The sequence below is a fragment of the Phaeoacremonium minimum genome (genome assembly GCF_000392275.1).
Source record: "Phaeoacremonium minimum UCRPA7 unplaced genomic scaffold PA7_03_scaffold_104, whole genome shotgun sequence".
Classification (NCBI taxonomy): domain Eukaryota; kingdom Fungi; phylum Ascomycota; class Sordariomycetes; order Togniniales; family Togniniaceae; genus Phaeoacremonium; species Phaeoacremonium minimum.
This window is the reverse complement of record NW_006921011.1, coordinates 102,300-115,947: the sequence shown is the minus strand read 5'-3', so window position 1 is coordinate 115,947 and position 13,648 is coordinate 102,300. Positions and strand designations below refer to the sequence as shown.

General features: G+C 52.0%; 4 protein-coding genes across 4 annotated transcripts; 3 read left to right on the top strand and 1 right to left on the bottom strand.

The window, feature by feature from the left end:
* Positions 1-473: 473 nt before the first annotated feature.
* UCRPA7_1450 (putative fact complex subunit pob-3 protein) lies at positions 474-2,282 on the top strand (the record flags this gene model as incomplete). Its single annotated transcript, XM_007914030.1, has 3 exons — positions 474-716; positions 772-1,631; positions 1,682-2,282. 3 exons carry the CDS (start codon positions 474-476, stop codon positions 2,280-2,282), a joined length of 1,704 nt encoding a protein of 567 aa, XP_007912221.1.
* Positions 2,283-3,305: 1,023 nt separating this feature from the next.
* UCRPA7_1449 (putative trna exportin protein) lies at positions 3,306-6,548 on the top strand (the record flags this gene model as incomplete). The annotated part of the gene is made up of 4 exons (XM_007914029.1): positions 3,306-3,317; positions 3,451-4,990; positions 5,041-6,129; positions 6,298-6,548. 4 exons carry the CDS (start codon positions 3,306-3,308, stop codon positions 6,546-6,548), a joined length of 2,892 nt encoding a protein of 963 aa, XP_007912220.1.
* Positions 6,549-8,063: 1,515 nt separating this feature from the next.
* UCRPA7_1448 (hypothetical protein) lies at positions 8,064-8,663 on the top strand (the record flags this gene model as incomplete). Its single annotated transcript, XM_007914028.1, has 1 exon — positions 8,064-8,663. One exon carries the CDS (start codon positions 8,064-8,066, stop codon positions 8,661-8,663), a length of 600 nt encoding a protein of 199 aa, XP_007912219.1.
* Positions 8,664-9,066: 403 nt separating this feature from the next.
* UCRPA7_1447 (putative aspartyl aminopeptidase protein) lies at positions 9,067-10,639 on the bottom strand (the record flags this gene model as incomplete). The annotated part of the gene is made up of 2 exons (XM_007914027.1): positions 9,067-10,499; positions 10,582-10,639. 2 exons carry the CDS (start codon positions 10,637-10,639, stop codon positions 9,067-9,069), a joined length of 1,491 nt encoding a protein of 496 aa, XP_007912218.1.
* Positions 10,640-13,648: the final 3,009 nt, after the last annotated feature.

Here is a 13,648-nt window from a genome sequence, read left to right as displayed (position 1 = left end):
AAAGGCAAAGAGAGCTAAAGAAGAAAAAAGGAAAATTCCAAATGCTGGGAGCGATGCTGGGATTATATAGGCAGTCAGAGTTGGTCCGTGCGAGCGTGCAAACTTGCAAGCTATGCATATTCTGCCACCATTGGCCGCCTTTTCCATTGGCCCCTCAAGCTCCCTGGAAAGTGCCTGGCAGCACCTAGAGTCAGTTATGTAGGGTCGCGCTTGGGCCACCTGTAGTCAATTAAGCTCCCCATCTAAAGTCGCGTTTTGGTCGCGACAGCACAGGCAGCTTCGAATTTCTCCCGGACACCTCCTTCAGCTTCCCAATCTCCGCCTCTGCGACCAGCCTCACCATCTCATTGATTTTCAACAGAGGAGGCAAGTTAAGATGTCTATGTGAGTACTTGCCTACACCTCCCCCACCCCCTCTCCGTTCCTTAAACTTTTCCACACCACAAACACCACCACCTCCGAACTGAGTACTGATGAAAATGGCACCTCGCAGAGAGAGCTTCGACAACATCTACTTGGACCTGTCCAAGGAGAACGGCAAATGCAGGTTCGCTGATACAGGTCTCGGTTGGAAGCCCGCCGGCGGCGGAGAGCCGTTTACCCTCGACGTGAGCAACATCGGCGGCGCACATTGGAGCAGAGCTGCGAAAGGCTACGAAGTCAAGATTCTGCTGCGCAACTCCGGCATCGTTCAGCTCGATGGATTTCAACAAGAGGTTCGGCCGCATCTATCCGCGCGATGCAAATTTTGTCATATTGACACAAATTTAGGATTACGAGCGCCTCAACAAGATCTTCCAGAACTGGTACAGCCACAAGCTCGAGAACCGAGAGCACTCCTTGAGAGGCTGGAACTGGGGCAAAGCAGAATTCGGAAAGGCCGAGCTCACATTCAACGTTCAGAACAGACCAGCCTTTGAGGTGCCTTACACTGAGATCTCCAATACGAATTTGGCCGGTCGCAATGAGATTGCCGTCGAGTTCGCCGTCAACGAGGACGGCAAAGCAACGAACGGCCACGGTGGCAAGGGCAACAAGGCCTCTGCAGGCAAAGACCAACTTGTGGAGATGCGTTTCTACATTCCGGGCACCACCACCAGGAAGGAGGCTGAGGGCGAGGATGCTGGCAGTGATGCAGATGAGGAGGAGAAGAACGCAGTCAACCTGTTCTACGACACCCTCATCGAGAAGGCCGAGATCGGCGAGACGGCAGGCGATACCATTGCGACATTCTTGGACGTGCTGCATCTGACACCAAGAGGACGTTTCGACATCGACATGTATGATGGCTCATTCCGTCTGCGTGGCAAAACTTATGACTACAAGATTCAATACGAGGCGATTAAGAAGTTCATGGTCCTTCCCAAGCCCGACGAGCTGCATTTCATGCTCTGTATCGGTCTCGATCCTCCTCTGAGACAGGGCCAGACTCGTTATCCTTTCGTCGTTATGCAGTTCAAAAAGGACGAGGAGGTAACCCTAGACCTGAACATTACCCAAGAGGAGCTCGACGGCAGATACAAGGGCAAGCTGGAGTCACACTACGAGCAGCCCCTCCACCAAGTGGTCAGCTACATCTTCAGAGGTCTGGCCAACAAGAAGGTGACGACGCCAGCGAAAGATTTCCAGACGTAGGTGAATCTAACTCTTTTGTCCGACATGGAATACTAACCTGAAGTAGTCATCGTGGTCAGATGGGCATTAAGTGTTCTATCAAGGCCAGTGAGGGATTCCTATACTGCTTGGAGAAGGCATTTATGTTTGTACCCAAGCCGGCATCCTACATCTCCTATGAACAGACCCAGTCTATTACCTTCTCCCGTGTTGGTGGCGCAGTTTCTGCGCTGTCAACCTTCGACATCACTGTGCACTTAAAGAACGGTGCCGGTTCATCACAATTTAGCAACATTAACCGAGAGGACTTGAAGGGTCTCGAGAGCTTCTTCAAGCTCAAGGGTCTTCGCGTCAAGAACGAGATTGACGAAGACGCAAAGATCATCGCGGCGGCCCTCAGAGATGAGGAGATGCTCAGTACCGATGAGGAAGTGGTTGGCCCCAAGGCCGACCGGGGCTCCGCAGATGAGGATGAGGAATCTGTTGACGAAGACTTCCAAGCAGAGTCAGACAGCGACGTGGCAGAAGAGTTCGATTCGGACCACGAGAGCTCAGGAACCGGCAGTGGCTCGGATGCCGAGAGTGACGTCGACAACCAGGTGGAGGATGAGGATGAGGACGAAGAGGAAGAAGAGGAGCGACCCAAGAAGAAGAAGAAGTCTTCGTGATCAAAAGCTCTGTTTATTCCCCCTCCATGTGGCTTCACTGCAGAGGATTTCTGACGCGGGATTCACTGCAAAGGATTATTGCGCGGGCGTTCCGGGCTGGTTTCTACGTTGAATGGCATTGTCAGTGAGGGAGAAACATTTGCAAGACTACATAATGTATTCTAGGAGGGCATATCCCTAGTATAGACAGCTCTGTGAGCCTGGCTACCAAATGGGCAATGAAGCGTCGCCTTCCGCGCACATAATGCAAAACGTCTCGACTGATGACTGCCACCCCGCCAAGTGTCTCCTCAGAAATGGTCTCCTCAGAAATGGTCTCCTCAGAAATGGTCTCCTCAGAACTATTGATCCTGCATCTTGACTTAGTAACATGATTTGATACAACGAAAACGGAAAAGGCTTTAGGCACAAAGGCAATACAAAAAGTATGGTGTTAGTAGCCAGTTGTAGCTCAGCAATTCTAAGTGCTACCTGGGAGAATCGGCACGTGAGCGGTTCTTTTTGCCTGCCACCTACCTACTTTACTCGCTATGTTAGGTACCTAGGCCCTACGACGTATTGGAGGATCCACGACTTGGCGGGGGAGCAGTAAGGGTGGTAGTGGTAGAATGAATGCACAGCTAGCGGAGCCTGACACGATTTTTGAAAAGCCCCACCGACTGACAAGACGTCGGGTCAAGGTACACTACTACCTGCGCACTTCCTCCACTATCACCAACGATTTTGCCTAGAGCTCGAGAGTGAGGCATAACCGACATCATATCACCCTGCCAGTCGCTGCCTACCTAACCTTGTCCATTCTCCCCTGTTTGCTGCCTCCAGACTCATCAAACCCGCCAGCATCGAGCCGAGGGGCTACTAAGCAATGAGCCCTCGGTAGCTGTCCCGCCGCCCTCCTCCCACAGCAATGCTACATGTAGCCCGACCAACGCTGCCGACTTTATAGCAGCTTTCGAGCTCGCCACGACCTCCTCTACCCACTGCCGTCTGGCCTAGTCTCCTTGCCAGGCGGAGATAATCAATATGGACGCACAAGTATGTCCTTTTGCCCAAGCACCACGTAGATGGCGGGGCCCCAGCCGACCCCGCCTCGACTTGATAAACCCCTGTTGATGCCTCTCCTCCTTGTCCTGAAGCTTATATGCTGATTATCAACTCTCCCTGGTAGATCGAGAATGCTATTGAGATAGCATGGAACCCAACCTCCGACCAGGCTCTCAAGGGCCAAGCCTTCCAGTTCCTCACCGACTTAAGGACTGATCCACAGGGATGGCAAGCATGTGCCTCTTTGTTCACCCGAACACCGAAGCCCTCCGAGGTAGTACGCTTGGTATGCTTGGAGATAGTGAATAATGCCATCGTCGTCGACCTGGATGTATCACGGCTAGCAATCCTCAAGGACACCCTGCTCGACTATATCAGGCGTAACTACGGCTCCAACGACCAGAGCCAAGTCGACCCGTTCAGCCTGCAAAACAAACTCACGCAAACCTTGACCTTTCTGTTCGCTCGCTTATACAAGGAGGGATGGGAATCATTCATAGACGATTTTCTGGCTCTGACCAGTCTGCCTGGAAGTGGCCAAAAGGATAATGCGGTTGGGTGCTTTCTCTACCTCCGTATTCTCAGCTCGGTGCACGATGAAATTGCCGACTTGATGCTGTCACGGCAGCCTGAGGAAGCCAAACGCAATACGGACTTGAAAGACCTCATCAGAGGCCGAGATATGGAGAAGATCGCCCGTTCTTGGCAGGATATTCTGGCACAGTATCAGACACAGAACGATGCTATCGTGGAGATGACGCTGAAGGTCATTGGCAAGTGGGTTAGCTGGGTTGATATTTCTCTTGTCATTCACCAAGACATGCTCAATCTGCTCCTCCCCCTTGTGGGACGCGCCAACACGACAGGAAGCGACGACAAAGTCCGGGATGCGGCCATCGATGCTTTCACCGAGATTGTGGGCAAGAAAATGAAGCCCACAGATAAGATGGACCTCATCTCTTTCCTAGAGTTGCACAATATTGTCTCCCAGCTCATTGCAAGCCCACCTCTGAATGAGTTCAAGGGCACGCCGAAGTATGATACGGATCTGGCCGAGGCGGTTGCGAAGCTAGTGAACACTGTGGTCACCGATATTGTGAAAGCTCTTGATTTGTGGGATCGTAGCTCCCCGTCTAGAGCTGATCAGCATCTCCACGACTTCGTGCCATTGCTTTTGCACTTCTTTTCGGACGAGTACGACGAAGTCTGCTCAACGGTCATACCATCTTTGACAGATATCCTCACTTACTTCCGGAGAAGCCCAATGACTCCTCAGTACTCTGAGATGCTCCCGCCGATCCTGAATGCCATCATCATGAAGATGAGATACGACGAAACATCATCGTGGGGCAATGAAGATGAGCAAACAGACGAGGCCGAATTTCTGGAGCTCCGGAAACGGTTACAAAATCTTCAAAAGAGTGTTGCTGCTGTTGATCAAAATCTTTACATGGAGATTTTGAGCAACGTTGTGGCCAATACGTTCCAGACACTCGACCAGCGAGGTTCTCAGATGGACTGGAGGGACCTGGACCTGGCTCTACACGAAATGTATCTGTTCGGAGAACTTGCTCTTCCCAACCAGGGATTGACGACGAAGAGCCAACCATCCACAGAGGCTTCAGAAAGACTGTTGGCGATCATGAGCAAGATGGTCGAATCAGGTACGTAACCCTTTTTCATAAAGCTTATGCACTGCTTACACGCACAATAGGCATCGCCGAATTCCCTCATCCAGCTATTCTACTCCAATATATGGAGATCTGTGTTCGATATTGTGCATTCTTCGAGAGCCGTCAGGAGTATATTCCTCGAGTTCTAGAAAATTTCGTCCGTTTAGTACATCACGAACACCTCCGCGTTCGTATGCGCTCGTGGTATTTATTCCATCGCTTCGTCAAACACCTTCGAGCACAGGTAGGCAATGTTGCCGAGACAGTTATTCAGTCTATTGGTGATCTTCTTCCGATCAAAGCAGAAGTTCCTGGTGACGAAGCCGACGATGACATGTCTTCAGATGAGACAGATCATTCAGCCGATGCTTTGTTCACGAATCAGCTTTATCTGTTTGAGGCCATCGGTTGCATTTCCTCCACCACCGGTACCCCTGTGGAAAAACAGGCTCTTTATGTTCGATCAGTTATGGATCCATTATTCTCAGATATGGAACGAAACCTGGCGAGAGCAAAGTCTGGCGACAACCAAGCAATTTTGCAGATCCATCATATTGTCATGGCTCTCGGCACTCTGGCACATGGGTTCGCTGACTGGAACCAAGGTATCAATACACAGAGAGCGCCACCTGATAAGTCAGTATCAGATGAGTTCGGCCGGGCTGCTGAAGCTATTCTCATCGCTCTCAAGGAGCTCAATTCGAACAGTGAGATTCGCAATGCCTGCCGTTCAGCTCTCTCTCGCCTGTTGGGCGTTTTAGGTGCCACCGTTCTACCACAACTACCACAGTGGATCGAAGGTTTACTCTCCCAAAGTTCGTCCAATGACGAGATGGCCATGTTTCTGCGTCTGCTGGAACAGATCGTCTATGGTTTCAAAGGAGAGATTTACGAAATCCTGAATCTCTTGCTCACACCACTTCTTCAGCGCATCTTCACTGGTCTCTCGCAGCCAATCACGGGTACAGATGATGACATACAGCTTGCGGAGCTGAGGCGAGAATACCTCCAGTTTGTCCAAATCATCATCAACAACGACCTTGGAGGCGTGCTTGTCAGTGAGACGAATCAAGGCTTTTTCGAAACGCTCATTTCGTCCATCATCAGTCTGGCTCGAGGTATCACCCATGGTAATTTATCTACTAGTAGGATGGCGTTTAGTTTGCTGTCAAAGATGACCCTTGTATGGGGTGGTCCAGACATTGCAACCGTTTCCAATCCTCCAGCTGCTCCAACAGGCAGCCCATCGCCTCTGATCCCTGGTTTTGATCAGTTCGTGATTCAACGATTCCATCCAGTGTGCTGGGAGGTCTTGCAGGATCAGCAGTTCAAGCCAGCGGATGCACAGACCAGACAGGTCATGACTGAGATTGCGAATCTCGAACAAACCATCTACATGAAGACGGGCGAGGTCTTCATCCAGAACCTTCAATCATCTCTGTTCCCTAGCCTCGGCATTGATGGAAGCGAATTCCTTCAACGCCTTACTTCTGATAAAAAGGGATTCCTGAACTACCTCCAAAAGCTCGTGCAGGAACGCGGTAGATAGCATTTCGAACTGTGAACATTATCTTCTGATCGACGATTCGAGGACATTGTTTTTTGCGACAATGGGCGGGTTGGCCTGCATTGTTGGAGTTGGTGGGCGGGACTTTACAACACTCAAATTCCCCGAAAAAGAAACTTCCATTGAAGGAGAACGAATAGAGCTTTTTCTTGACGGATACCATGAGATGTAGTAGATCAAATTTTTAGGAACGACACATGGCTTCTGGAAAGGCACTTCTAAAGCAGCGATGCAGTCCTCTTCTTCGAGGAGAAGCTATTAGGTAGGAATAGAGAATGTTCCTGAGAGATTAATATTTTGATGCTTAAGAAGGCTCGGGGGTTTGTACGGCCACACGATTTTGATCTAGAATATCCCTTCTACCTTCTAAATCTGAAAGTGTTACCTGTGGCATTTTACCGTGGGCTTAAGTAGTAGTCGGTTGTAGAGATTGTACTTCCCAAAATGAAGCGTAGTCGTCTAAAGCATGTGTTGATGCCGCCATAATTCCTAATAGACCCATTCCATATATTGTCGAATCGTCCATATTTGGGAACGTGAAGATATGGAAAAGATGGGCGATTCGATGAAGGGAGATTGGCCTTGACTGGACTGGCTGTGAAACGTCAACATGTATGTCTTTACTCCTCAGTCTTCAGTAATGCTAGGGTTTTATGATAAGTGATATCGCTTTCGACTATGTTCTCCTTTTGAAGCCATTGATGGGGTAGGAGTGCTGACATTCTTTATTCTTCATTCAGGGGCTGAACCAAGTTACCTATTGTTTCAAGCAAGGTATTGTGGGTGAGTTTCTCATTACCTTCAGAGATGAGATATCATACAATGATCCCTCCAATAATTCAAAAGCTTACCTTCGTGATCTTCTAAACAAACTCCTCAAAGCAACTATCACCCGCTCAGCACAACCACGTGCTACAATTCCATAAGGGCAAACTTGTTACCGCCATCCCTCCCCAACCACAATCCAAACAAAAAGAATATACAGTCAATTTCACTCCGACTGAGTGCTTTACAGACCTCCACTGCATTGGATACCGTTATCTCCAGGATTTTCCTCAATTGATATGAGGTGGTCTTCGGAACGGCATCACCTCCCAATCAGATTGCCCTCTCTACCCCTGACAGCACAAAATGCCAGCTTCACCAGAACTTATCTGGCCGAGTGCCGTCCCAACTCGCTCATCGGAGCAGGTAAAAGGGATCGAAAAAGAGGTCGACATTACCAAACTCAGGCAGCAGACCCAGAACCGCATTCCCGTGACAGGCGAGGAGCTGGAGGCGATCTCAGCAGCGGCAAACAGCGCAGCGGTATGGGCGCTGCAGAACTTGTCGGCAAACAACATGTCTGATTTCACACCAGATTCGGGATACATGCTCAGAGTGTCGCCGTGCCACTCCCAGCAGGGCCCTGCGAGGAGCGTCAGCAGCACTAAACCGCCCTCTATCTTGTTGGGCGACTGGATGGGTTACAGCCCGTCCACCTCTCCGCAGCCCTCAATGGCCACACTCTCACCGAGACACTACGACACCATACCGGAGAAGCATCTCATCCGCACAGACACCCACACCAAGCGCATGTACATTTGCATCCCAGGCGGCGCCGGCGCCGGCACCGCCCCCGGCAGCAGCAGCAGCAAGACAGAGAGCACCGCGAACTGCGACCACTGCATCTGCATCGAGGGGAGCGTGCGGCCGTCCCTGCACGGCGTCAACCCGCTGGCGCCCAAGGCGCTCTGCCACTTCCACAGCTTCTACATGACGACGGGCAAGACACTGACGCGCTGCGAGCAGCTGGCGCTGGACCAGCTCGACAGCGACGGCGTGTCGTGGACGCCGCAGCAGACGGCCGTCTTTGTGGCCCTGCTGAAGCGGCGCCTCGGCCGGCTTGCGCTGCTCTACGACAGCGAGGAGCTGCCCAGCCTGACGGCGGCGCAGAGCCGGGTCGTGGGCATGGACTACGGTGCCATTGGCGACGGCCGCAGCATGGTGAAGAAGGCGAGGTCCGGGGCGGATTTGGAGGACGACGAGGACGATGAACATGTTGGCGGCGTAGTCGCGGGCGGACTGGACCCTACGGACGATGATGTCTTCACTTGAAAGAAATGCATGACGAGCGTTGATGGCGAGGAGCTTGGAAAACAGAACATTCTCGAGCACATTGGGAGGGAGAGGGGGAGAGCGAGATGAATCACATTCTTGATTCGCATAGGAGAAGAACGATAGTGAGCCATACGCACAGCTATCATCCGCGAATACAATTGGTCAGGCAGAGAGGAACAGGTGATAGACTCATCTAGAGAGTAATACAGTTCATTGAACTATCAATCTGAGATCATGTGTGATATCTGTAATTATGCAGCCTGTAGCTTCATGCTAAACGTTCGTTTTAACAACAATGGATTAGACAATCTTCCCGAGCCGTCCTTGTCTTCTGTACGATCCACAGGGGCGCACGATCTCATTACCAGCCTTATAGAGATAGTAAGCAGCTAATATGCTTTTAGTCGACCAAGATCTTGCTCTCCAGCGCCGAGTAGTGAGACAAGAAGGAGCTGAAGAGTTTGATGCCGTGTTCAACGTCATACGAACCACCAGTCTCCCGAATGCTATGCATGCTGAGCTGGGGGTTTCCGAGATCCAACGTGCGAACACCCATCTTCGCGGACAGCATCGGTCCGATAGTGCTACCGCATGGCGAATCGTTTCGAACGACGAACAGCTGCAGAGGGACGCCGGCGAGCTTGGCCGTCTCCTGCAGTAGGACGATGCCCGGTGAGTTTGTGGCATAGCGCTGGTTGGCGTTGATTTTGAGCACGGTGCCCTTGTTCATCTCGGGCTGGTGGTTGGACTCGTACTTGCCGGAGTAGTTGGGGTTCACGGAATGGGCCATATCAGCCGAGACGAGGAAAGACGATGAGCAAGTCTGCTCGTAGGCGGTGGCAACCTCGGCGTCTGCATCGGCATGGTCATAAGACTTGTCGGATGAAGCGTCCTCTGGTCCCGGGAAACCGCCGGCTGGGAGGACACACAAGCGGCGAATGACGGCCGGTAGGAGGTTGGAGTTTGCGCCGTGGGCGGAGGTGGAGCCGATCTCCTCATGGTCGAAGCAGGTAATTAGTCTGATGGATGTCTCATCATCCAGATTGGTTGACTTGACAGACTCAATGAGACCCATGATGCTGCAGTAGGTCATGCCCAGGTTGTCGAGTCTGGCGGAGAAGATGAACTCGTCATTGAGGCCTCCGAGGCAAGATTTCTGGGTGTCGTAGAGAACGAGCTCGAAGTCGACGACATGCTCCGTCTCGACACCGACATGTTCGGCGATGATGTCTAGCAGATATGGATGGTGGCGTTCGGCCATGGCCTTCAATGGCTTGAAATCCTCGGAGTCCGCATCTTCATCCTTGGCTGCTTCCTCCTTCCCGGTCCGGTTGAGCTCAGCGGCAACCAGGCCAGCAATGGGGAAGAGCTCGGTCTCCTTGTTCGGATTGAACTCAGGGGACCGGTCCAAGTGGATAGCGAGGGTCGGGATCCGTAGTATCGGCTTATCGACTTTGATAAGCTTTTGTGTAAAGTCGCCCTTGGAATCCTTGACGAGCACGCGACCAGCAATGCTGAGATCTCTATCAAACCAACTGTGCCAAATACCACCGCCATACGTCTCAACGCCAACCTGCAGGAATCCGGCATTGGTCTTCTTGCTCACGGGCTTGAGGCGGAGACAGGGTGAGTCGGTATGGGCGCCGACCATGGCGATAGGGTTGCCGGGCTTCCACTTGGCGCCGATCGCGAAAGCGACAATGGACGAGCCATTCCGGGTCAGGTAGTACTTGCCGCCGGGCCGGAGGGCAGAGGACCAGCTGTCGCGCTCCTTGATGTTCTTGAAGCCTGCTGCTTCGAGCCTCTCGACGGCGGAGGCAACGGCGTGATACGCTGGTGAAGATTGCACATGTGAGTGGCGAGGCACGGAGGCTGAGTGAGGCGAGGGGACTAGAGGGCAGGTTGTGTGACTTACGAGTCGGCGAGGCATTGACGAAGTCGACAAATTCGTGAGCGGACTTCGGCGGCGCCATATTGGCTGCGGATGAGTAACGGCAGGACGAAGCGACAGGACCTGGCGAGGCTAAGAGCCGCGAAATACGAAATACGTTGAAGTGATACGAGCCCAAGATAGGGCTTCTGGGGGGCATTCAGCTGCGGCTGTGTACTCGCTAAGGTGAAAACTCGAGTATTCGAACTGGCTTGGCTCCGAGATGTCTTCAAATGCTCTTTGCGGTGTCAGTTGACGTTGTGATTGAAGGCTTATACCGAGTTCAGGGTAGATCAACACAGGCACAGAGCCTCGCTAGGTCGTTTGGTTAGAGCTAACCAAGCCGACTAACGTAGCCCAGCTACCAGCTCCCCTCTTCGGCTTAGTGACATAGCAACCCCACCGAGATCTGCTACCTGCAACTTGTCTAGCCCCGTTGCACCTTAGCCAGCTTCTTGTTCATCGCTACTTTACATATCACTCGCAATTCCACGTGAAAAGGTTGGCAGCCAGGCGTACTTATTCACATGAGCCAGTGCAGATAGGCCAAGATGCAGGGAATGCAGCCTTAGGACGAGTTGCCCGACTCAGGTGATAGCTACTATAATGTGCTTGTGATCTGCGGCCTGGGTATGGGCATCCTTGAAAGCGTTCCCTTTGAGTTCTGACCACTTAATGACCGGGCCTGGACCTGACACCCAATGAGAGGGGAGAGGCTTGCCCAACCCACCTCCTCAGCCCTATCGACTGCTTGACGAATGTCGGCCTTCCTTCACCAGGCAGCATTTTTTTAATGTGTGTCAGATTGCGGCATAAGCTTAGGTTCGGTTTCTGGACATCGGTGTCCTCTCTCGTCTTTTGTGTGAGCCTCTTTGCCTGTTCTGAGGCTCAGCATTGGGGTGCCTGATCGCTTCGACAAGTGTCCGAATGATGGGGGCCAACGCCCTGCAACCTGATGAATGAGGCTGTCTAAGCAGACCAACCAGGAGGCGTGCAGCGCCAACCGGGCGTTCGCCACATCACTATGGGCGTGGGGAGATGGGGAGGGAGAGGGCACAAGGCGGAGGAACGGGCTGGCAAAGATGCGATGGTTGGCGGGCCGCCTGTGTGGTGTTCGTCGTTCGTATCAATCGACGAAACTTTCTGTTTCTGGGCATTGTGCTACCTCGGACATGCAAAAACATGAAAGACCCATTGTCTACTCAGCAGCCGAACCGTTTCAGTCGTCTGACGAACACCGTACTGTAAAGTCGACGAGAGATGGTTAAGGTTGCTGACGACGAGACACGCGGCAGGGGACCCAGCATGTGCCAAAATCTTTATTTCGTATTAGTGCTCCTATGGTATGAGAACCACGCACATTCCCTAATGCCATGCGAGCAGGAATTCTTCTTCATAGCCTAGATCAGTATATGTAACAAACAAAAACAGACGGTCCACTCCACTCTTCACAGTTCAAAATGCATGAAGGAGCGATTTCATTCTGAAATAAGAGCGAGTCTTCCTTCAGCAGTGGGTGAGGTGAGCACCTATTGGGACACACTTTTTGATGTTTAAAGCGGTGCAAGCCGCCAAGTGCCTTGGAATGAGATGCTAATTCGATAAGCCTTGCAGGGAACCCTTGTCTAAAGCGCCATAACCCAGCAGCCTATCGTAGCCTTCCTTTTGATCATAACCCCTTTCAAAAGATGTTTCTTGCCCCTGAGAAGGACTGAAGAACCGCATGTCGTGCGAACGAAGTGAAGAGGTAGATTGGATACGAATGGCAGCAATCAATGCACCGGCCGCTTGATGGGCGTTGGGGCGAGAGTATTGGGATCAGATACATGCATTGTAGGACACGGAGAATGCGGTGAAGTTTGTCGGGAAGTACCCCTGGCAGGTCGCCCTATCCGAAATGTGCCACGGCACCAATTCAATGAGGCCTATGGTATGATGGGGTAAGCACTGTTGCAAGTAAACGGTTCCCCTAGAGTAGGACCCTACAGAATTTCCAGAAAAACGCGACCAATGATGATATCCTGGCTTATTCACTACGTATAAACGAAATGCCCATGATAGGGATTCTTGTTAAGATCCTACTACATCCTCCTTAGTGAGGCTGGATGGAAGTTACAAGAGGTCTGCCTTGGAGGATCAATAACACCGCGGCAAGTCAGTTGTAGGAGTGCAGGTCTCGAATCTGGGGGTTGATGCATGCCCAGGCGCTTTACCTTGGGTTTTCTTCCTGGCATACTTTCCCACACTCGCCAGGCTTGTCCTGATCGAGTGAGACGCACCTGGGTCCCCTGGCCGTCTTGGCGGGAGAAGATGGATCGCTATTGATTGAGTGCGACGATCAGACACCACGAGCTGTATCAAAACTCCGCGATTTCCAAGAATCTAGAAATGATGCGAGCTAGTTTTTTGCTAACACCCCACACTCTCAGATCAGGAACGACTCTGTTGCAGTGTTCTGCCGGTCGCCGGCCAGGAAGAGGGCGTTGCTGGCACCTCTGCCGAGCACGATGACCAGAAACAACAGGCGTGACGCTAATGTGTGTCAACAGGAAGGGTAAGTAGGTTGGGTGCTATGTCGCCTCAGACAACATGCAGAAGCGACCAAATCACGCCGGAGCCGCATGTCTTTGAAAGGCCACAGAAGCAGGCCACACCGACGTTTTTGATTTTGTGAGTGACTGTTGCTGTTGGCTGTGTAGATCTTGATGATGCTTCGCTGCTGTTTAAGAAATGCCGTTGGTTCGAGCTTGAGCATAGCCGTCGACGCCTCACAGTGTCTACTGCGGTGCGTTGTGTTGTGTTGCGCAGCTTTGATCTCGTCCGTTGGCCGCATGTTGTTCTTCGCCGTGCCCATTCCTCTTAGACCTAGCTCCCGCCCTGGGACAGACCGGCAGCAGACGAGGTGTGGGAAGGGGAAGGGGGAAAGAGGACGGAGAACGGTACGCTCGACGCGGCACCTCTGGGCCGTTCTGGTCTGCTTGCTGTATTGCTTCAATGCCACTGTGTGTCTCACTCTAGTCCGCTGAGACCCACATGGACAAATCCAATATGG